Source organism: Vombatus ursinus, unplaced genomic scaffold (assembly GCF_900497805.2).
Source record: "Vombatus ursinus unplaced genomic scaffold, bare-nosed wombat genome assembly UNPS02014810.1, whole genome shotgun sequence".
NCBI lineage: Eukaryota > Metazoa > Chordata > Mammalia > Diprotodontia > Vombatidae > Vombatus > Vombatus ursinus.
Genome location: NW_020954588.1, coordinates 27764277 through 27788662, shown reverse-complemented (window position 1 = coordinate 27788662; position 24386 = coordinate 27764277). Strand labels below are relative to the sequence as shown.

Genomic DNA, 24386 nt, shown 5'->3' with positions numbered 1-24386 from the left:
CACCCCTTCGCCAGCTCATTAGTTAGCTCATGGTGTCTCATTTCTCCCCAGTGGCTACAGCCAGGAGATGGTGTACTACACCTCTGGGAACATCCCTCAGACGCCCTCTGCCCCAAGACTCGTTCGAGCCGGAGTCACGTGGATCACACTGCAATGGAGCAAGCCAGAAGGCTGCACGGCAGAGGAGGTGATTACCTACACCTTGGAGATCCAGGAAGATGATCACGTAAGTCCTGGCACTGCCAACCATCTCCTTGGGTGGCTGCTTGAACCCGGGTGTATCAGCCTCACCATGGGACAACATGCCTTCCTCCATTTTAGAGATGGAATAGTCCTGGGACACCATCACACCCAAACCCCTTGTTTTAGAGAGGAGGGAACTGAGAGAATGTGGCCAGGCTCACACAGCTAGTTGCTGAGACAGGACTTGAACCCGAGACTTCCTGGTTTTAAGTCCCATGCCTTGCCCACTACACCTCACTCCAGAGGAAATCTTGGGGAGACAATTTCTAGTCAAGTATTGCCCAATCTCCAGCCATCCTTGGGGGAAAGGTTCCCCAGCTTCTTACCAGAAGAGGATAGTCACTATGCTCTTACACACCCTGCTGACAGTTTCCCATCAAGAGAGGTTTACAAACAGGACTCTTTAAAATCTTATTGATGCGCTTTGTTTTTATATCACTTTTATCTGTGGTCATATCCCTTCCGAACAATCGATGAGAGAGAGAGAGACAAGGAAGGAGGGAAAGAGGGAGGGGGGAAATTCAGCGGAAGTGACCCAATCTAAGAGTGTTTTCTAAACCTTCACCATGACCCCTGCAAAGAAGGAGAGTTGTATTTTCTCACTCGTCCTAGGAAGACTGTGTATTTCTTAATGAATCCAAATAAACTTAAAGCCAGTTGGGTCTATCAGAAAATCAGTGTTTGTCTCAAGTTGTTACTTTCTGGTCTTTTGCTTCATGTCAGATGCCTGGCTCATGGCAGTGACCCAAATGCATTCATCTTCCTTCTTTCCTCCTGTTGAAATCCTTCGTAGGATCTTAGACTAATAGCTTTAGAACTGGAAAGGACCACACAGGTTATCCGTTTCATCCCACTCATTTTTACAGATAAGGAAACTGAGGCCCAGGGTGATCCTAGCATCTAAAGGGATCTGAGTGACCACCTAGTCCAGCCCACTATAACATTCCCAATAAATGACTTTCCCCAAGTCCTCTATGGAATAAGTAGCTGGGTCAAGATTCGAATCCAGGTCTTTGGAATCTCAGTGCAGTGCTCTTTTCCTTGGTCTACAATGCCCCCAATAGCAGCTCAGTCCTTCATTCCTCATAGCTCACGTCATTACTGTAGGGTGAGTCCAGAAGAGTCCTCTGTGGCGAAGTAATGGGCTACCTTTCCCTGCTCCCCCAAAGGAAATTGACATTCTAAGAAGAAAAGAGTGGAGAGAGGTCTTGCCGTCATCAAGCTTAGTTAACCCTGGCTTGGTACCCTGCCTTTACAAGAAGTCTGACCAGGCCAAAAAGAAATTATCTGTTGGCAGAAAACCACAAAGCTGAGTATTGGGGGCCTCACAATGTAACTGTTTCTCTAAGTTGCTAACACAAGTTGCCAGACCTTGAATTCGCTGGTGAGTATTGGAACCGTGAGCTCACAGTCAGGAAGCCTGCCAGGTTTATAAAAGCAGAGGATTTTATGGACAGGCATTATGGTCCTGACGATTCCTTCTGGTTCTGTCTCTCCAGGATAGCCTTTTCCACCCAAAATACACTGGAGAAGACACTACCTGCACTGTGAAGACTCTCAAGAGAAGCACACAGTATAAATTCAGGGTGAGTTCCTAGCTGGCCCTCCTGCCTCAAGTTTCTTCTTTCCGTTCCAAAAACCTTCACCTCCACACGGATGCCTGAGCCTGAAAAATTTTTGGAAGTCATGTCACCCTTCTCCTCAGTAGGCTCCAATGACCCCCTATCACCTCCAGGACCAAACACAGACTATCACTTACCCGGCGGGGCCTATTTCTTGTCAACTCACAGGGTTCTTTGTCTACACCTCCTCCTCTCCACTCACATGGTCGCTGCTCTGGTGCCTGCAGGCCCTCATCACCTAGATAGTCACCAGTCACCAGGAAGCTGCTGGTTGTTCTCCATACTTCCTCCTCCAATCCATTATCCCCTCAGCTGCCATCGTGATTTCCCATAATGACCTTGTCACCCCTTACCCAGTACACTCTAGTGGCTTCCTAACTCTGGAACCAAAATGAAAAAGCTGCTCGGGCCAAAGCTGCCTACAACCTGGCCCCTTCCCATCTTTCCAGGGGTGATTAAACATCAGTCCCCCAAACCCTGCCCATCCCTCCGGCCCGGATCCTGCGCTTCCTGCCCGTCTTCGCACACAACACTTAGGTGGCGGTGATACTTTTTATAAACTGTTTGTTGTGCTCTTTTGTGGGGTCCTATCCCATGCATAAAAACGGGAAGGTGAACTTCCCAAGCCTCCCCAAGAGAACAACAGGATGAAAGTCAGAAACAAATGACCTCCGCCCCTCCAGACCTGAGAGTGTCCTAGAACTCTGGCCCTCATCCCTTTACCCCCTCATAGGCCTCTTTCCTTTTACCTTCCTCTCTTCTCTTCCTTCCTTCTTGCTTTTTTTTCTCTCCATGTTCCTCTTTCCCATTTTCTCACTTCTTTTTCTTCCTCACCTTTTCAAAAATTTCTGTCTTTTAGTTCTGCAGCCGATGGCACTTAGGGCCTGCTGTCTTTTGCCCTGATGATTGAGGGCAAAGCAGCTTTAAAGGTAGGGGTAGAAATTTGACCTTGAGTTCATTAATATGGAGAATGACATAAGAAAACTCCCCCCACCAATGCAGGTCGGTGCCTTCTCTGCAACTTCTGGTCTCAGGACCACTAGAATGAAATACAGGGTGGTGTTTGGCAGGAGAATAATGCAGTAAGGCTTAGATGCATCGATGACCTGGACGTCGGTGTTATCCAGTGGGGTTTATTGGGAGACAGCACTGTGGGCTGTCTTGGAGTGAGGGCCAGCCTTGGAGTCGGGAAGACCTGAGGTCGGGTCGTGTCTCTGACACTCACTGCCCCAAGCAACTGTTTCCAGCTTCTCATTAGAGAAGAGACAGATCAGTATCGGTGGGGAGAATTTTTTGCTGTCTAAACAAACGCCCTGGGTTTTTGCCACACTGATAGAACCAGGCCAAAAATAAAAAAATTACTGAATTTTCTTTTCTCCTTCTCTCCCTCTTCTTCCTCTATTCACTGTCCTATCATAGTGTTCTTCTGATAGCCAAGGATTTTTTGAATAAAAGAATGTTTGATGTTCAATTTTCAATATAATACTGTTCAGTATTCAGCATTTGAATATTGAGTGAAAGAATGTCCCCTTCTTGAGAGCAAGGACTGTTTCATTATTATCTGTACTCCTAGCTCCTGACACATAGTAGGTACTTATTAAATACTTGTTGATTGATTGATTTTTATCCTTCTTCCCTATGAGGTTTGGATGACTGCTCTATCTAAATGCATTTTATTTTTATTATTTTGGGGAAGAATTTGCACATACTTCTTAGCAATATAGGGAATACTTCATTTTCCACTGATTTCCCCACTGCCACAAAGGGACAGGGCTTTAATGTAAAAGTTTTCCCCAAACTTTAATATATGCTGCTGAACACCTACTTGTCCTATCACTCTCCTTCCACAAGATGGCACCACCAGCCCTTTCTTTTTGCTCAGTGGAAATTTCTCCCAAACTTTCCTCCCATCTCTTTTAATGATTGGGTGTTTCGATTGCTCTTTTGGCTTGGAATAACTCTTCCAGAACTTCCTTTCACAAATGAAATCACAGTATAAATGGACCTCAGTTCCTCAATTGGCTGTGATTATTTAGCAAGATTAGGAAACAAAGCACTTTAATGAGTAACAAAAAAAAAAAAAGCTCAGTACTTTGGTTCTCAAAACTGAAACTCTGTGAGCTCCTTCCTATGACAGTATAATAGTTAGGCTCGAGAGAATGACAATTTCAAAAGCATAGCCTAATTATGTTTTGGACAGTTCTGACAGAATGTAAGAGAATTGAACTCCCTGGACGTTTGTCCATTTTATGGTGAAACTGCCATTAGATTAGAGATAGAAGAGACCATACATATCAGCATAAGGTGTCTCCGTGTTAAGCCCCTGAGTGGGGTTTGGGGTACAGTGAGGTAGGTAGGTAGGAAGATGCTCCTAGGAGGATAGCCTCTACCTTTGACTTAATCAGTGTGTGGGGCAAGTCCCCATGTGGAAACTGATTCCATTTATGGATGTTTGCAACTGGTCTGCAGTGTAGAATCTTAAACATAGGGTGGTTACCCAGCCAGAATGGATCTGAGGCAGGAGTAGAACCCACAAAGTTACCCTCTCTGCTAAACCACACTTGTGATGGCAAATTCAGTAAGCTTTCTCCATCTTTCCCTAGTGGTTGAGAAGTCAGAAGGAACCACTTAGAGCTCTGTGGATTTTATCAGCCCATCGGGCCACACTCACTAAGGCATGTCCTAAGTGTTTCTAACCATTACGGTTTATGTGTCACATGACAGTCTTAAGTGGCTAATTCTAGCAATATAACCCACGATTGGTGCTCTCATAGATTTAGATCTGACAGTGACTGTAGGTCATTTTCATCATTATTGCTATCACTTATATAGTGCTTTAAGGTTTGCAAAGTGCAAATATTGTCGATGTTATCTCATTTGCACCTCAACGCAACCCTGGGGAGTAGGTGCTATTGTTATCTGAGTTTTACAGATGAGGAAACTGAGGCAAACACATTGAAGGACTTGCCCAGGGTCACACAGTTAGTAAGTGTCTGAATTTGAAATTAAGTCTTCCTCACTCCAGGTCTGTTGCCCCCTTATACAGATAAGAAAACTGAGGCCCTTAGTGATTATGTGATTTGTATCAGGGTGTACAGGTCAGTAAGGAGTTACAGCAACTCACATCCAAATTCAGACCTCTTTCCATTACGCCCCGGATTCCTTACAATTTATTTTGTGAGTGAGTGCCTGTGGCCTTGTCGTTCATTTGTCCTGGTTCTTTTATCTCAGCCATTGAAGTGACATAGCTGGTTTTATTCCCTGGGAATTCCTAGGTTTGACACTGATAATCTCTTTTTTTCTTTTCATTATTCTAGTTAATCGCTTCTAACATGGAAGGAAGAAGCTGTCCAAGTGAAGTTTTGGTTTGTACAACAAGTCCTGACAGACCAGGACCCCCGACTCGACCCTTCATTAAAGGGTTAATTACGCCTTACAGCTTTAGCGTAAAATGGGGTAGGTGATTTCTTTAAGAAATCTATTGTAAAATTACTTATTTCACAGCTGGAGTTCATTCTGGCTTCAATGGTGACACCTACTGGCGGGACAAGATATTACACCTCCATTCGGTCTTTGTAAACTCTAGGCACAGTTTGAATGTGAATATTTATTGATGCACGTGTTTATTCACCTACACCTCTACAAGAAAACTGATGAGCATTTGTGATTTTCTTGTAGCCAGACCTGTGATTTCCCAAGTTTAGGGAGCTCCTGGTGAGTGACTGCCTTTGCCAATACAGAATAGCGCCTTGTGATTGCCTTGAAAAAAAAAACCAAAACACTTTATTGATGTGGAGGGACATGAATTTCAACTGAACCACGTAGATAAGTGGAAGTTAATGTATACCTGGATACTCCCCTGGAAGATGTCTAGAACAATTGAAAATGTGCAGGGGTGGGGAAATGAATAGGTGGTGATGTTAACATCTTTGGTCTTTATCAGTAATAATGTCAACTCACATTTCTTTAGGGTATAGCAGCTAAGTTACAGTTGAGGAAACTAAGGCTTATAAAGGTTAAGTGACTTGCCCAACACACAGTTGGTAAAGTGCCTGAGTCCAGATTTGAACTCAGACCTTCCTGACTTTAAGAGCTATATGCGAAGGAGAATTCTACATAGGAATCTCTCCTGTAAAGAAAATCTCACTAGAAAGAAAACATGTGTTCCTGTTAAGGAACTATACCTTCAGAAGCATTAGTAATCAATCAGTCAATGAGTAAACATTAATTAATCACCTTCTGTGTGCTAGGCACTGTGCTAAGCACTAAGGATACAAAAAGAGGAAAAAGACAATCCCTGCCTTCAAGGAGCTTACAGTCTAACGGTAGGGACAGCAAGCAAACAGACATACACAAATAAACTGTATACAGGAAATAATGAAGGCACTAGAATTAAGGGGTTGGGGAAGGCTTCCTGTAGAAGGTGGGATTTTAGCAAGCCTTAGAGGAAGTCAGGGACGTCAGTAATCAGCGCAGGAGGTAAAGTGTTCCAGACATGGAGGACAGTCAGAAAGCCAAAAGATAGAATGTCTTATTGTGCTAAACACCCAAGATGCCCCAGGGCTAGGTTCCAACCACAGATTTCCCCCTTAGTAAATTGTTTCCAATATCCCCTTTCTTTCCCCCCCAAAAAAAATGTTCGTCCTTGTTGACTTGGGAAAATGACATAGCGACAATTGTACAAATAAAACAAAATCTTTCATCTACAACTAATGAGATATTTGCTCATGTTTCAGATCCTCCTAAGGATAATGGCGGTTCTGAAATCCTTAAGTACTTACTGGAGATCTCAGAGGGACATTCAGAAGGTAAAGTTAATTGAGTTAAAAACAACTGGTATTTATTAAGCACCCACTGTGTTGCAAGCCACTCAGTGAGGCACCCACTCTACAAAGACAGAAATAAAATGGTACCTCGACTCAGTGATACCATTCTGACATTGTTCTTAGAAAGAACATCTCTGGTATCTTCCCTATGGCTCCATTCACCATCCCTGCGACTCCCCAAATGCCCCCTTCTTGGCCACCAGTACTCTTATGTGCATTAACTACCCATGTTAGAATGTAAAGGAGTATCTGTTAACCTTTTATTTTTCCCCAAAGTACCTCATTGAGGAGGCTTAAAGGGAGGCTGGGAGGAGATTATTTGGGCTCCTTACCATCACTTCAGCCCTGTATGAAACCACCCCATCTCTTGGATGGAAAGCTTCTAGTAGGCCTGGACCTTTTGGAGCAGAGAAATGAGCCTTATTTCAGTTGGCTGGTTGGTTTCTTTCTTCTTGTTTTCCTTTTTCGGTTGAAGTATATTTCTTTCTTTCTTTCTTTCTTTCTTTCTTTCTTTCTTTCTTTCTTTCTTTCTTTCTTTCTTTCTTTCTTTCTTTTTTTTAGACCTATCTTTCCTTATATTTCATGGGCTAAACATGCAGGGGCTACTGTGGGCCTGATCCCACTGTTGGTGGGCATGGAAATTCGGACCTGCTTTGTTTTCCAACCTGAATCAATTTACTCCTCCTTAGGCAGCCTGAGGATTCCTGGGGACTCAACCTTATTAGTGCAGTAACCTCATTGGCTTTTGCCCTATTGCATCTCAGAACAGCCTTGGCTTCCCCCAAGCAGGGATCATAAGCATGCACCACTATGCCCAGCTGGACTTGACTTCATGATAATAGCAAAAGAATTCTGTGGAATTGAAAGAATATCGCAGACTCTGTTCAAAGCTTAATTTCCTTTTTTAATAAGAAAACTTACCTGGATTTCTGAATCTTCACATTTTCTGAAAAACCCCATATGTGGCAGGGTCACTTAAGCATGGCAAAATGTTCTAGAGGAAATAATGAATGTATAGAATCTATAGCTCAAATATTGACAGTCTATTTGTGTTTCACAATCTCTAATAAAACTCATTGGAAGTCGTTGGGTGTTTAAAATTTAAAGACTTTCCCAGTGGGTAATGAAGTGAAGGGTTAAATAATTATCTAGCAAATCCATTTGGTATACTAGCTCATTTGGATTATATTCTCTTGCCACCATCCCAATCTTCTTATTCCTATATAATAATAATGGCTTAAGGTATTATACTTCCCAGGAGTATTTTCATTTTAAAAGAGGACAATGCTTTGTCCGAAGAATTGACTCTTTAATGGTGGAATTTTCAACATTGTGGAGCCCGCACAGAAGACAGACCATTTTGACACATTCTAAACATAGGAAAAAAAGAGCTTCTTGGCCCACCTGCAATTAGCCCATATAGTTTCATCTTGTAGGATCCTAGATCCAAGGTTGGAAAGGACTTTAGAGATGTACAGTTCAACCCTCTTGATTTACACCTGAGGGTAAAGAGAGGAGCTATGACTTCCCTGAGTTCAGAGAGGGAGTAAACACCATAGACGATGTCAGAACTCAGGTTTCTGCCTACTCAGAAGGCCAATTCGAACCACAAGGAGTTCTAGGTGGAGACTTGGTTTCTATCACTGTTTTAGTATTTTTTTTGTTTTTCTTCTCTTCTGACTCCATAATCACTTATTTCTTAGGCTTCTCAGTTACCCAAGGTTAATTCCATGGGAATTCAATGGCTCTCAAAATACAACTATGTAAGTGCTAATTATTGCACTCAACATAATTAAGTAATTAAAATGATACTATTTTTTTAAAAGCTAAAAAAATAGAAATTTAAAAGTAGAGCATGTTGTCAGCCCTCTTATCAGATAGGAAGCCCAGCCTAATTTAAAAGGAAAACACAAACAGGTAAAGGTATTCCCACCAAACAGGTAAAGGTGAATCCCTTTTTATCTTTGCATATACCTGGTTTCCTGAAGGAGTCAGTAATGTGTTGACCACTCATCATGTCAATCTTCTGTTATAGCAAACCAATGGGATGTGGCGTATAGCGGCTCCACTACGGAATATACCCTTACTCACTTGAAGCCAGGCACTTTGTATAAACTCCGGACATGCTGCATCAGCACTGGTGGACACAGTCAGGTGGGTGGCGTGTTTCAAGAGGGAAAAAGTTAAGAATTTTGTCTTTAATCCCATTTTGATGAGCCTTCTCTGTGTCCTCTTGATTAAATTCCCAGTTTGGCTCTTTTAAAAGTCATGTACTTTGATGAGAAGTACCTCACACGCTATTCATTTGGGCCCAGAGAGCAGAATTTCTGAAAATGTTCTTTGGTTTTGAAGTGTTTAGAACTGCACATGAACAATGATTCTCATCTGGTAGAGCTGATGGTATATTCATTCCTTAAAAGATGCTGAATCATACTTTTTACAAAAGTTACTCTGGCTAATACTAACAGTAACCAGATAAGATGGATATTTCCAATGTCCTTTGCTTAATGTTCAAATAGGTAGAGAATAGACATAAAAATTACAACATTGTTGAAGGAATTATGCTTTAAAATTTCACAGACTTGTCTCTGTTGAGTTAATGACTTTTGCCGTTAGGGAGAAGGGATTGAAAAAGAGAATATTTGAGATGTTTTTTTCCTACTCAAGGGGTACTCATCAGTCGGTCAGCAGTCATTAATGAAGTACTTACTATGTACCAGGCACTGTGCTAAGTGCTCAGGATACAAAAAAAAAAAAAGGCAAAAACTTGGCCCTGCCGTCAAGGAGCTTACATTCTAACAGGGAAGAAAACCTAGAGTGTAAATGGAGGTGACCTCACAGGGAAAACACTGTGTGCAAGGCAGGGATGGGGAAGGAGATTGGGCCAGACCAGGAAAGGCCTCATACAGAAGATAGAATTTGAGCTCAGTCTTGAGAAAAGCCAGGAGGTAGAGATGAAGAGGGAGGAGTGTTCCAGACATGGGGCCAGCCAGTGTACACGTCCAGAGTTGAGAGATAGAGTGTTGTAGACCAGTACAGCCAGATTATAGAGTGTGTGAAAGGTGAAATAAATATAAGAAGATGGAAGAGGTAGGAAGGGGCCAAGTTATAAAGGGCTTTAAAGAGCTTCTATTAGGGAGAAACTAGAGTTTATTGAAGGACCAGCTTTAAAAAAATCCCTTTGGCAGGGAAGGGGATGAATTGGGGTGATGAGGGCCTTGAAGCAAGACCAGCCAGAAGGCTATTGTAGTGGTCCAGAAAAAGTTGATAAAAGACTATACCAAGGTGGTGGTTGTGGTCATGTGGGAAGGAAAGAAGGAAGGGAGGGAAGGAGGGACAGAGTTATTAAGTGCCTACCAGGCACAGTGCTAAGCGCTTTACAAATATCTCATTTGACAATGTGTAAAGAAATGGGGATGATGTAGAAATAGGAGATGTTGTAAAGGTAAGAACAGTAAGACGTGGCAGCTGATTGAATGTGTTGGAAGAGAGTGAGGAGTTGGGGATGATACCAAGGGTGGACACAAGCCTGGCCAGCTAGAAGGTGAGATTCAGTTTTATGTCGCTCTTTCCCCTTCTCGATTTTATATATTTTCATTTCCCTCAAGTGTATGGCCACAGTTGGAACAAAGATTCTTTTCCAAACAATTTCCAAATGGAAAGAAAACAAGAAAGGTGATTCTTATATTGTAGCATCTCTCATTTCTTTCAGAGTGAAATTCAAACAAAATCAATGGATATGCATTGAGCGCCTTCTATGGGCAGGGTCCAGTGCCGGGCTGCAGAAATGCTTTTGTTTGGCCTTGTATAAAACCTTAATTGTGTATCAGTTAAAGAACAGCATAACTCTCTCTGTCTTTACCCTATCCCAGTTCCTTTATCGATCACCTTTTATAAAGGAAAAGATCAATTTTTCTATCAATGTTATAATGTCAACTGTAGCTAGATAATGTCGGCATTATCCTAAGTACCATCTTTAGTCCTATTCTATGCCTATTTATGGTCTGTGTGAGGGCTATTAACCGAATATTTAAAGAAAAAAATAACTCCAGAAGAAATGGTTTAATTGTAAATAGTAAACTTGGCTGGGCTATTGGGACCTTCTCTTCTGTCACAGTGAAGAGTCTTTCTAATTTTGAGTTTAGTAAAAATAAATTTGTGTTTAGGGTATGAGCACTTAACCAACGTATGTTTTCCAAATTGGCTTCAGAAATTGTTCATTCTGTTTGGAGCAGCTGCCCCGTGCCTCTTATTGACTCCTTGAACAGATTCAGAAATGACTTGCTGTGAAAAAATCAGCCCATGTTTGTCTTTGTCATATGCTCCATGCGGAACACGCTGTTTGGAGTGTTTACGTTATAGAATTACCTCTTCTGTATCGTTTTGGTGAGAGATGAAGAGACTGTCCTCCCTTTTCCCCACAGTGTTCCGACAGTCTGCCCGTCCGTACACTCAGTGTTGCACCAGGCCAGTGTCGACCCCCAAGGGTCTTGGGGAAAGCAAAGCACAAAGAAATACATCTACAATGGGGTAAGTCATCAACAAGGGGCATTGTTGTCTTGGGGCAATTAAAGACTTTTCTAGCCAGTAGTTTGAAGGTCAAAGGATTGTTAGGGGGGATTTTTAAGGGTTGCTTCCCATTTTTAGTTGTGAAAAACTCAAACTCGCAATAATGCAAGTGTTCTGATAGGAAAACCATTTGTTAGTCTTTGTATGTGTAACTGCTTGTGGGGGTGGAGTAGGGGTGGAAGGTGTAGCCCTGGTGGTCCATGTCAGGTGATAGTTGGATCAAACCTCCATGTTGATTCTTGTCCCTTCTCATTTTTGTGACATCTTGGAGTGAGCTGTGATATCTATGTGCCTGTTTTTAAATTTGGATATGACTTCTCCATCATCACCCGCACCAAGTGCTTGGAGGTTCGTAAGCCACACTTCCATGGAGCTGTCCATTCTGGTCTTCTCCCAGGTTGGGAGGTATCCAAATGGAATGAAAATCAGATTCATTGAGAACCTCTTATGTAAAAGGCCCTTGTCTAGCCTTGTCCTTGCCCAACCCTACTCCTCAGTGACATAAGCTGTGTCTTTAGACATTCAAGCCCGTCAGGCGCCTGCTGTGCATCAGTTAAGCCCATGACTGAGCCCCTCCTGTGGGCCATGCATTGTTCTAGGCTCAAGAGATAGAAAGACAAAAACAGTAATGATCCCTGCTCTCAAGGAGCTTACATTCTGCTGGGCGTGTTCATATTATAGTAAAAAAAAAAGTCCTAATGAGTACTGATATCAAAGCCTGTTCAGCCTATTCCCTGCCCTTCTCTCCAAAAAAGAGAGAGAGACTAAGTCAGTGAAATTCTTCAAGTAGGGTTCAGGTCACCATCAGGAGAGTTATCGAGATACGGAGTCAAGGGACGTCCAAGATCAGTTGGTCAGCAAACATTTATTAAACATCTGCTATGTGCCAGGTAACATTAGGCACTAAGGAAAGTATAATCCTTGCTTACACTCTGACAGTAGAGTCTTCATGCACCCTTCTATTTATGCCCGTAGTTCACACAGTAGGCACTTAATGCCTGCTGATCGATCCATCATACCATTTGGGGAACGTTGAACTTCTGAACTGTCCGCACAATGCTGCTTTTACAAATGGGATTGAAGATGGAAATCCTATTTTTTTGAAAGGTTATGCTAAAACATCCAATGTGATTAAGTTAACTAGAGGAATAAGAGTGTCCTATGGGAGGGAAAATGTCTGTCTTCCCAGATGTTCCTTCATCAGAAAGTGGCTGTGAGGTCTCCAAGTACAGCGTAGAGATGACTGACCCTGAAGATGTTGCTTCTGAGGTGTATCATGGGCCTGATTCAGAATGTACGGTTGGAAATCTTCTCCCTGGAACTACCTATCATTTCAGGTTGAGAGCCTTGAATGATGGAGGGGTAAGTTGAATATCCTACAGTCTATTTGTACTATTAATATCGTGTGCTCAATGACCTTGATCAAGTCACCAAACCTCCCTGGGCCTCACTTTCTTCCTCTGTAAATGAGAAGGCTGGAGCAGATGGCCTAAGGCCATCTTCAGGTTCTAGGTCTGTTGTCTTGTGATTTCCGAGAAGTCTTGTAATCGCAACCTCAGAAGCTTCTTCTTTGATTAAGCCTTGAATCATTCTTGTTTTAAGGACAACATAACATCGTTAGACCTTCTAAATTCTTTAACGTTTCTCAAAGGTGTTTCCTAAACATTGCCTTGTTTGGGCCTCCTTGGCAATATTCCCAACTGTTCTAGAAAAGTCAGGCCAACAACCTAACAATACAATTAAAGAACCTTTTTTTTCTCCCCATATTTTCAATAGTTTCAGCAAATGATTCCCTTGCCCCAAGACAATTTACCCAAATTCTTGAGGAGCATCCCAATCTTCCCACCATATTAAGGCTATGTTAGCTATGTCAGAGACTGGGGCTAAGACCCTTCACTATGTCCTGTACCAAGGCTAATTTTTTTTTCCTTTGGAAAGGCATCCAAGGCATGATGGTCTTCATTTTTGAGAACAGAAGGACAAGTTTTGTTAACCCCCTAATTCATTTTGTGCATTATAAATAAATGCATTCTTGTGTTGTTTTAAAGATAAGATTCTCAGCAGTACAACCACCAGTTCAAAGCATTACTCATCTGCTGACTGAATGGACGGTGCCTATTCCCAAGAAATACATTAAATTGCTGGTCGCTAGCTGCCCTGAGCAGCAGGGTCACTAGGAACCATTGCAATAATAGGAAACTTTAAATAATTCAGAAAATGGGCACATTACTGCAAAATCTCTCTATGGACATTAGTTTTGAAATTGGAAATACCCAGAATTAGATTTCTGAGAGTTTTCATATTCATTAAAAATTAAACATCCATTAGTATCTGTGTCTGTTTTTATTGGCATCCTCCGAGGAATATTCAAGCAGATTTTTTAGCCAAACAGCCAGCTGAAAAGTGAACGTGTCATTCAGTTGTATTAGGTCCATTTGAAATTTTGTCTCTAAACCAAGCTGCTTTTCTAGTATCTTATTAAGGGAGACATTAAGAAACAGGTTTCTATTGTATCCTCAAATATGCTTGTTGGAGCTTTAGAAATGTATCAAAGAGGTGGACGTGCATGGGCCCAAATAAACTAGGACCCTACTGTAAGTATCCTGGCTTAAGAATCCACAACTGGCTGACATTGAAATTAACTAGATACTGTGGACATTAGACAAGACATTTGGGTTTTACATGCCTTTTCACTGCAGGGTTCCAAGTGACTATCCATGTCATGTCTCCGATAAAGAGCTGCAGATTGTTTTTTGAAAGAATAGACCGAGACAAAGGAGTATTGTTTCAACATAGGCACTGTTATCGTGGGTATGGTGATTTCTCCAGTAGAGTTGTGCAGTTTTTTTCCTCAGGGTGAGAAACAAAAATTCCCCCTTTCCTTCTGAAGGGAAGCGTTACTGACTCCTCACTGAAAGCCTCACACATTCTTTAGGGTTTTCTTTTCCTCTCTGCTTCCCTCACATTCGCTCTTTGTCTTCCATTTGGAAGATTCTCCCTCTGTCTCCTCTTTGGCCTCCTGTTCCCAGGCTGCCTCTTGAGATCCATGTTGGCCACCGTCCAGAGAGCCGGGGGAGTGGCCTGTGGGAGAGAGGGAAGTAATTCTTACTTTTCCAATGACCTCTGCCCAGAGGTCTGAATATCCATTTTGACTCCTAGCTGAATTTGGATCAGATGAACCAGATCCGAGTGGATTTACAAGTCTTGGTCACTCTCAAAAGACTTTTCCATTATGGCTCTGTGCTTCCAAAGATGTTACAGGTAGATTCTTAGAGTTTGCATTCACTGCTTGCCAGGTTGTTGCAGGTACACCTTTTTTCCTATGATCTTGACATAATCCAGGTTTGTCAGTCACGCTATGCCTTCAAAACATGCCAGTATTTACATATGTGTGTATGTGTGCTTCTTTTTCTAGTATGGTCCTTATTCTGAGGCATCAGAAATCACCACCGCAGCAGGGCCCCCTGGGCAATGCCGAGCACCTTGTATTTCCTTTACGCCTGATTCAGGTGTCCTAGTAAGTTGGGAGGTAAGCCAATACCCCATTGGAACCCAGTTTCTGTTTTCTATGTTGCCTACACCCCAAATGTACACAATCAGGATGCATTAAGAGCTAATGCAAAACGGGCTCAAATCTCACTAGCTGTGTGACCTTTGGTAAATCACTTAACCTTTTCAGGCCTCAGTTTCCTCATTTGTAAAATCAGGGGTAGGACCTCTGAGGTCTTTTCCAGAGGCAAATCTATTATCCTATGATTTATTTGTTCACCGTTTCTCATCCTGAAAACTTTAAAGAGTTTCTTAACAGTTTCTGAGATAATTTCAAGTTGTGATTGCTTTTTGCTGTTCAAAAAAACCAGAGAATTAGAACTCCTCTTTTGAATTAATTTTTGAATATATCAGTTTTATGTGTGGTGAAGTGGTATCTTCATTCAGTCCGTATGCATTTATTAAGCACTTCTTACAAGTATTTATGAAGCACTTGCTGTGTGTCGGGAGCTGGAGTTACCAAAAAAAGTCCCTTCCCTGAAGGAACTCACATTCTAATTTCTTCAGAATGTTTGCAGAAGGATCCTTAAGCCGTGCAAAGAGAAGGGAATGGCGGGAGGGGGTGTAGAGGGGGGTCATGTAACATGAAATTATTACTGGATTGTCATTGTTATTGAGTGCTAGGAGCCTGAAGATCGTCCCTATGTGTTGGATGTTACTTCCTCGTCTGTCTCAGTCTTATCCCATAGCTTTATCATATGATCTGCCTCCTTTCATCTTCAATCCTAAATTCTCTTTAAAATGAGTATGTCAGCTTACAAGTTGAAAGGCCCTGGATGGGTACAGTTTGTTGTTATTGTTGTTTTGGCTTTTTTTTAACATCTCACAGGATTCCCAAATAAATCTCAAGCCAAGGAATACCCCCTTGCTCTCTCCTTCCCCCCCCCCATGATGGGTTTAGCCAGTCCAGTGTAAACAAAACAAGACTTGATTTTAAACGCAGTTACTTACCGGTGAAATGTCCTCTTTTCCAGAGCCCTGAAATCTCTGGTGCTGACATCTCAGAATACAGATTGGAATGGGGAGAGGACGAAGAATCCCTAGAACCCGTGTATCATGGGACAGAGACAAGTTTTGAAATAAAGGAATTGTTGCCTGCGGCACATTACTGCTGTCGACTGCAGGTAAGTCATTCTCCTCTTGCTCAAAATGCAGAAGAACTTCTTAATATTTTAAGGAAGGGGACGCCTCAGTGGGTGGTAAATATTCCATGATTAGAAGTGATTGAGCAGAAGGCGAACGCAGGGGAAGGAAAGGGGAAAGGAATAAGCATTTATTAAGTGCTTACTCTATGTCAGGCAAGGGGCAGCTAGGTGGTGCAGTGACCAGACCTGGAGTCTGGAGAACCTGAGTTCAGATCCTGCCTCAGGTGCTTACTAACTGTGTGACCCTGGGCAAGTCACTTCACCCTGTTTGCTTCAGTTTCCTCACCTGTCAAATGAGCTGGAGAAGGAAATGGCAAACCACTCCAGTATCTTTGCCGAGAAAACCTCAAATTGCGTCAAGAATAGTTAGACGTAAACAAAGGTGTCCATTATCACCACCGTTGTTCAATATGGTACTAGAACATTAGCTTTAGCAATAAGAGAAGAAAAAGAAATTGAAGGTATTAGAATGGGCAAAGAAGAAACAAAGCCATCACTCTTCGCAGATGATATGATGATATACTGAGAGAGTCCCAGAGAATCAAGTAAAAAAACTACTCGAAATAATAAACAATTTTAGCAGAGTTGCAGGCTATAAAATAAACCCACAAAAATCTTCGGTATTTCTATATATTACCAACAAAACCCAACAGGAAGAGATAGAAAGAGAAATTCCATTTAAAGTTACTGTAGACGTAAAATATTTAGGAGTCTACCTGCCAAAAAGAATAGTCAGATGCGACTGAACAGAAACTTGTGCTCAGCACTTTAAAATTATCATCTCCCTTCCTTGATCCAAACAACAACCCTGTGAGGTCGATGTTATTATTATCCCCATTTTGCAGTTAAGGAAACTGAGTCAGACAGAGGTTAAGTGACTACCCAGAATCACACAGCCATGTAAGTGTCTGAGGCCAGATTTACACAACACACTTTCGAGTTTAATCTGAATTATTACCGTTTTTTTCCGTCACTTTCCCAGTAAAACTAAGTAATAAATAAAACAGTAAATCAAGCCCTGATTGAGAGCATTTACCAACTATCAAGGAATAAATGCTCATGCTGAAAATTAAACATTTGGCTATTCCAGACCAGTGTGCACTGACTCCAGTGGCCCCCTCATTCTGATCCTACCTCCACTTTTGTAAACCTTCTAGTGCAATGGAAAAGGGACTTGCTATTATAAGTTCTTTTTTAGTCATATAAGACTCTTCGTGACCCCTTTTATGGTTTTCTCAGCAAAGATACTGGAGTGGTTTGTCATTTCCTTCTGTAGCTTATTTTACAGATGAGTAAACTGAGGCAAATAGTATTAGGTGACTTGCCCAGGGTCACACAGCTGGTAAGTAGTGTCTGAGGCTGGATTTGAACTCATAAAGATGAGTCATCCCGACTCCAGGCCTAGCACCCTCTGCCTTATATGACCACCTAGCTGTCCCCATTTTAAGTTATTACTATCTGTTGTATTTCCATATCACTTTAAGGTGGATGGAGCACTTCCCTCACACTAATTCTATGAGATAAGTAAAATAGATTTTATTGTCCTTATTTTATAGACGAAGCAAGTACGGCTCAGGAAGGCCAAAGAACTTGTCCATAGTAACATAGTAAGTGTCAGAGGCAGGTCTCCTGACTCTAGTACCATGCTGCTTTCCTCCCGACTCTATGTATTGCCACTGTGTCACAGTGATGTCGTTATTCCACTGATGGAGGTAATGTGGTGTGGTTCATAATGCACTGCGTCTGCAGTCGGGAAGGTCTGGATTCCGATCCTGCTTCTGACGCTCACCAGCTTTGTGACCCTGGGCAGGTCACTATGTGAACCATGCAACTCCCAAGGATTTACCTCCTAAGTCCTGTTATCCATGGGATGGAGAAGCAATGCATCGAAATATACTTCCCTGGACATCCCCTTCTCTTCCCCTACCCTGCTTCCTGAGCATAGTTGCCCCCTTCTGTACCTGGTGTTTTCAAGAAATGAAACGTTCTCCAAAACCAGATTCTCCGTAGAACTAAAGCTGACCCCTTGAAGGACCATGCATGACCTTAGTTGATTTTCACTATTTTTTCATTACTAAAATAAATCCTATGGCTTCCCTGCCTCCTTAACAGAGAGAACTGAATGTGTTTTGACCTTTTCTTGATGATTCGGGGCCATTATCATATGCAGCGTTTTAGATGCTATTTCTATCTATAACAGGGACTTGTGATTTCATTGCTAGAGGGAACTCTCAGGTAAGAACTCCACCCTCCCATGTACCTGGTTCTGACACCGAGAGTCTTAGAGCGATGCCCAGAGCACTCAGGTTAAATCACGTGCCCAGAGTCACACACCCTGAACTCACTGAAGGCAGGATATGAACCCGGATCTTACTGGTTCTGAGGTTGATTCCCTAACCACTTTATCACTGCCTTTTACACACTCTTATGTTGGTATGGTATGACATGGTACGATATCACAGTGATACCCACAAAGGCTATTGAGATGGGTATAAGTAGTCCATGCACTAAACAGCTATAGATGCTGGGCTTTGGGGAGTTGTATTTCCAATTGCCAGTGGTCCCTTCTTTTAGTAGCACCCTCCATCCCTTCTAAGCTGCCACTCCACAATCAGTCAGTAAGCATTTATTAAGCACCTAGTATGTGCCAGGCACTCTGGATACCAGTGTAAAAAAAGAAAGACTACCCCTACCCTCAAGTTGCTTCTAGTCAAATAGAAGAAGACAGCAGACAAGAGGAACTTTAGACTTAAGAGCCAAAGAGCTAAGATTGTTAGAATAATGCAGAGGATAAGAGAATGATGATCCAGACTCGTGTTCATGGCTTTCTCTGCCTAGATGCCTGGGCTGGAGGTGTTGAGACCTATCCTTTCATCTGTGGGAATCACTCCGCTGATGCCAGCTGGCAGCTCTTCTGTGTCTTAGAGCCTTAGAACGTGGCCTCGGGGATCTAGCTATGTTGGTGGCTTTCTGTCTCCAAGGCTGCTCAGCCTTGGGGTTGGTGGCAGCTTCATGGGCCCTTAGATTTAGGCCAGGAAGGGACTGTGGGGATCTCATCCAGCCCCCTCATGTTGCAGAGGAGCAAGCACTAGCCTCGTGCAGTTAAGTGACTTCCAGAAAGGTATTGAATAGTAAAGACAGACCTTCCTTAAACACAGGGTCTCTAGCTCTGTATCTTCCCAGTATTGGATACCTAGAGGCCTTTTGTGTGTGTGTGTGTTTGTTAGTTTGGGGCTCTGGGCAGTGGAGGTTGCTAGATGAGTAAATAAATTATATTTTTGACTATGAGATGTCTGGTTTGAAATGTTTCAGCACTTTATGGGGTTAAAATGTCCCGTTTAGTAAACACTTCTGCAACCTATGTGTGTGTATATTTATATACTACCACCAGGTGGTGATAATGAGTCATGGTCACAAAGACCATGGACAAGATATGGCCTTCATTGAAGCCCTCCCCACCCCCACCCCAAAGTAGATTTCTTACAAAGCCTAAAGAGTCCACAGAAGGGATCTAGCCTCTAGCACCTGCCACATAACTTCATGGATGAAGAAATGTGACCCAGCTATGAAGAAACCATTCTTTTATTGCAAAAGCATAGACACTTTCTACCAAACCACATTATGAAGGAATGAATGAATGAAAAGCATTTATTAAACCATGACGATGTGCCAAGCACGGTGTAAATGCTGGAGATATAAACACAAAAGCAAAGGTAGTCTCTGCCCTCAAGTAACTTATGAGGGGAGCGGTGACCAAAGGGGGTCATTTTGGTTTGGAGAGTTATAAGGATGGTGAGTGGAGCCCAGAGAGAGTAGATTGATTCACTTTTTCCAGGAGCGGTGGTGGTGTTGACTTAATCATGGTTCCAGGACTAGAAAGTGAGTGTGGAGGGAGGTAGGGGGGAGGAGGGGACCAGGGAAGACCATCTACCCAAGGCAGCTGAAGATGGCCTCAGTTGAATCATAACTGAAGATGCTAGGATGTATTCACCAATCAGGACATCAGAGGTCCAAGTGGCTGGTAAGAAAATAGCCAGGAGATGAATAGTCCCATGAATGGAGGCAGCCACGTGATATGAGGTGGGCCACGTGAGCCCATCGCCAATCAGGAAGCAGCTAAACTTGAATGAATATTAAGTAATTGCCTGGAGTGGAACAGCCGTGTACATGAAAGTGAGGAATGCATCAGAACATACCCCTCCACTCTCTTCAGTTTCCTTGGGCATTTCTGCCCATGATGGGGGTCATCCCCCAGCTCAGTCCTTAGTGCAGACCTGAAGAAGCCTTGTTAAGTAAGGGCTTTACCCTTCCCCTAGCAAGGGAACCTGGACCAGAAGAAATTAGTAATAGGAAAAAGATTTTCCTGAATAAGTTTGTGACTTTAAAATGATATTGAAAACAGACACGAGATCTATCCATAAAATATATCACATTTGACAATATATAACAACCTTAAATTCAATGGTTCTTTTTAATATTTAGTGTCCTTATGATGGGTCAAAAGACCTCGTATGTCATGTAAAGTAAAATTATTATTTATACTATATTATATATTATATTAGTAGATTCTTTTAATAGGCCTTTCATCCAGGGGTTTAGAAACACTTTGAAGGGGCAGCTAGGTGGCACGGTGGATAGAGCACCAGCCCTGAAGTCAGGAGGACCTGAGTTCAAATGTGGCCTCAGAATAAACACTTGACACTTACTAGCTATGTGACTCTAGGCAAGTCACTTAACTCCAACTGCCTAAACAAACAAAAAAAAAAAAACACTTTGATGTGGTCAGTCTTATTTGTCCTCAAGAAATCTCTGGGTAGTCGATGAAAACATAAATCATTCCTCTAGATTTTAAAATGAAACTAGAACCCAGATATTTTTTGAGCTGGAATGGACTTTTTGGAGTCCCCTCCTCATTTTAGAAATGAGGACCCTGAGGCCCAGGCAGGTGTCTGTATCTCCCAGCCTCTAACACAGTGTCTGGCACCCAGTAGGTGCTTAATTAAAACACCTAATTAATTAAGCACTTAATTTAAAAATAGGTACTTAATAAATGCTTGTTGAACTGAAACAGAGTCGGGATTCTGATCTCAGGTCCCCTGACTCCAAATCCAGTATTCTTTTCACTGTGTCACATTTCACCCCCACATTGGCATAAGAAGGATATGCAAGAAATGATGGACTCTTAGACATCTCCTTGTCTAGTGCCCTGATTTCACAGGTGAATCTGAAGTCAAAGGTCACACAGTGGGTGGCCAAGCCCACCTGCCTCTTCTGCCTCCTAGACCAGTATCCCACAATCCCGCCCAGTTTTATCCTACATGTTTGTGATAGATACACAGTTTATTTTTTTTATTTCAACAAGTTTATGATTTATTTTTAACATTTTTCAGTTCCAGATTCTCTTCCCCCCCCCCCCGATTGAGAAGGCAAGCAATGTGATCTCAGTTATACGTGTGAAATCATGCAAAACATATTTTCATATTTGCCGTGTATGCACAGACTTTAGCTGTACACCCCCACCAAAAAAGCGCAGTGTCTTTTCAGCCTCGTACGGCCCCCTCCCCTTCTTGGCATCCCTAGCTCCAGGCACCCCCGTGTCTCTGAGCTCAAGGTTCAGCTCCAATGCTACCTTCCTGCTGAGTCCTTTCTTGGTCCCTTTAACAGTTAGTGACTCCCCGTCCCTCTCAGGAATTTGTATTAGACATCTATTTTGTGTTACATATCCCTGTACATATTGTTTCCCCCAAGGAGAGTGGAATCACCTTGAAGGGAGGGATTTTTCTCTGTGTACCTAACACGTGGCACATAGTAAGTGCTTAAGAAATGCCTTACTTATTTTCGTTCGCTGAATTGCATTCTTATTTCTTTCTCAAAAATGAGAGCAAAATACTATTTTTAAAAAATAAGAATTCTAGAATCTGACTTGTAAGGGACCATAGAGGCTTCCTGGTCCAATCCTGGCTATAACAAAAATCTCCTTTACAGTGGACCCAACAAGTGGTCAGATAGCCCTCCCCCCATCCCCTCCCGGGATGAAACGTACTCTACTTTTGGACAGCACTAAGTGACGATTGATATTCATATTTGTTCCATATGCATCCCCGAGTGGAACCAGAAGCTAATAATAACCCTTGGTACATTCTGAAACCTTGGGTCGGGCTTACCAAAAGCCCTGTTTTCTTTGGATGCTGCTTGTTTTGCAATGTGTTCGAATATGATAGGAACTCGCTGAGTATACGCAGTAACATTTCAGAGCGTTTCTGGTGGTTTCTTTTGGTCTGTTTCTCAATCTGGGACATGCTGGTGGAAATGGGGATGGTTTCCTGGCTGGTCCACATCCAAGGCCTCTTTCAAAAGGTGGCTCACTGGTTGATGGAGTGGCGCTGTATTTCTGATGTTAGCATCGTTGAAGAATGTGTCTCATGGAGGACTTAGGGAAGGATGCTTTTGCAGGCTGGTGTACGTTTAGGCTTTTTTTTTCTTGAGCTACTCTCCAAGAAGCATCAGAACCAGATATGGGAGAATTGGAATAAAGTACCCTACTCCTGCCATCAACTCCCATTCAAGGTTTCTAGCAAGTATTTTAGATTAGTTTAAAAGCCAATAGCACTCTCAGGCAACTTAATTTTTTTTTTTACAAGTAACTTATTGTGAAATTAACTTTCTGTTTAAATGTATAGCTTAAATTAAAAATATAATTAATTACATTTTTCTAAGGACTTTCTACATCCATCTATGATGCCTTATTTGTTACTCCTCTCTTATTATTATTTTTATTTTACTCTATCCCCTTTGTCCATTTCTCTGTATTTGTGTATGACTTTTCATCTTATCTAGTCATTCCCAGGGTGCATGCAGATCAGTTACCAAGACAGATTTCACCTCATGCTCTTAAATCCTGTCCAAAAAGGCCTTAACATTCCAGGCTGATCCCCGCATGCTAAAATGTCCTATCTTCACCCCTGATTCTTGGAAGCCCTATCTCCTTTCAAGTCTTATCTCAGTTACCACCTCTTTCAAGAAGCCTTTCTTGGGTCCCCCACTCCTACCCAGTACTAGGGCCCTCTCCCACCCAAAACTGTTTGGCCTTTATCTTAAATCCTTCATGTGTCCCTGTTGTTTTCCCCCAGTAGAATATAAGCTTTTTGAGGGAAAGAATTATTTCATTTTTTTTATGTCCCCAACACATAGCATAATGCTTTGATTACAGTAAGAATTTAATGAATGCAGATCCAATTAAATTATTAACTTGAAATCAGAAGATCTTGGTTAAAGTGCAGGTTCTGGAATTTACTAAGAAGGTGGTGGACTACAGGGAATTCATTCACCTTGTCCTAGCCTTCATTTTCTCATCAGTAAAATTAGGGATAATAATAACATTACCTACTTCAAGGAGTGATTGTGAGAAAGGCAATTTGTAAATAATCATAGAATCCATATAGCCCTGGAAGGTTCACAAAACATTTTATAGCTTCCTCATCTGTACAATGGGGATAATAATAGCACCTGCATCCCAGGGTAGATACAAAGATCTATTGAGAAAATATATGTAAAGCACTTAGCTCAGTGCCTACATATAGTAGGTGCTATAAATATGTTAGCTATTATTATCATAAATATAGAACTAGACTTTTTGTGATGGCAAAGAATTGGAAATTGAGGGATCGCACATCAGTTGGGACTGGCTGAGAAGTTGTGATATATGATTGTGATGGAATACTATTGTGTTTTGAGAAATGACAAAGAGGGTGGTTTCAGAAAAACCTGGGAAGATTTATATGAAGTGATACAAAGTGAAATGAGCAGAACCAGGAGAACATTGTACATAGTAATAGCAACATTGTAACTACAACCAGCTATGGGGAAACTTACCTACTCTGATCAAGATAATAACCTAATATCATTCCAAAGGACCCATAATGAGAAATGCTATCCACCTCCAGAGAGAGAACTGATGAACTCTGAGTGCAAATTGAAGCACACTTTTGTTTTAACTTCCTTTATTTTTCTTGTTCTTTTTTGTGTGTGTCTGTGTGTGTGTATTTGCAACATGGCTAATATGGAAATATGTTTTGCATGACTTCACATGTATAACTGCTTTCATATTTCTTGCCTTCTCAAGGTAGAGGAGAAGCATGGGGAAGGAGAGAATTTGGAATTCAGAAATTTTAATAATGAATGTTAAATTTTTTTTACATGTAATTGGGAAATACTTAAGAAAATAAATTTTATGTGTGTCATACACACACACATGCATATCCAAAAAAAAAAGAGAGAGAGAGACAGAGAGAGAGCTAGAAAGAACCTCAGAGAGCACATAGTCCAAAGCCCTCATTTTGTAGAAGAGGAAACCAAGGCCTGGTGAGATTGGTTTTCCCAAGGTCACCCAGGGGGTAACCTTCAAGAATGGTTTGAATCCAGGCCTCATTTTC

At 41.9% G+C, this 24386-nt stretch overlaps 1 protein-coding gene across 1 annotated transcript in view; it reads left to right on the top strand.

Annotated features, from left to right (window-relative positions):
- FNDC3B (fibronectin type III domain containing 3B) overlaps positions 1-24386 on the top strand; it is a 396339-nt gene that overhangs the window by 324988 nt on the left and 46965 nt on the right. The window contains exons 13-21 of the mRNA XM_027875752.1: positions 52-226; positions 1743-1829; positions 5183-5321; positions 6602-6673; positions 8727-8845; positions 11116-11221; positions 12450-12622; positions 14676-14789; positions 15784-15933. Coding sequence (XP_027731553.1) covers positions 52-226; positions 1743-1829; positions 5183-5321; positions 6602-6673; positions 8727-8845; positions 11116-11221; positions 12450-12622; positions 14676-14789; positions 15784-15933 — 1135 coding nt within the window. The remainder of the gene's footprint in view (positions 1-51; positions 227-1742; positions 1830-5182; positions 5322-6601; positions 6674-8726; positions 8846-11115; positions 11222-12449; positions 12623-14675; positions 14790-15783; positions 15934-24386) is intronic.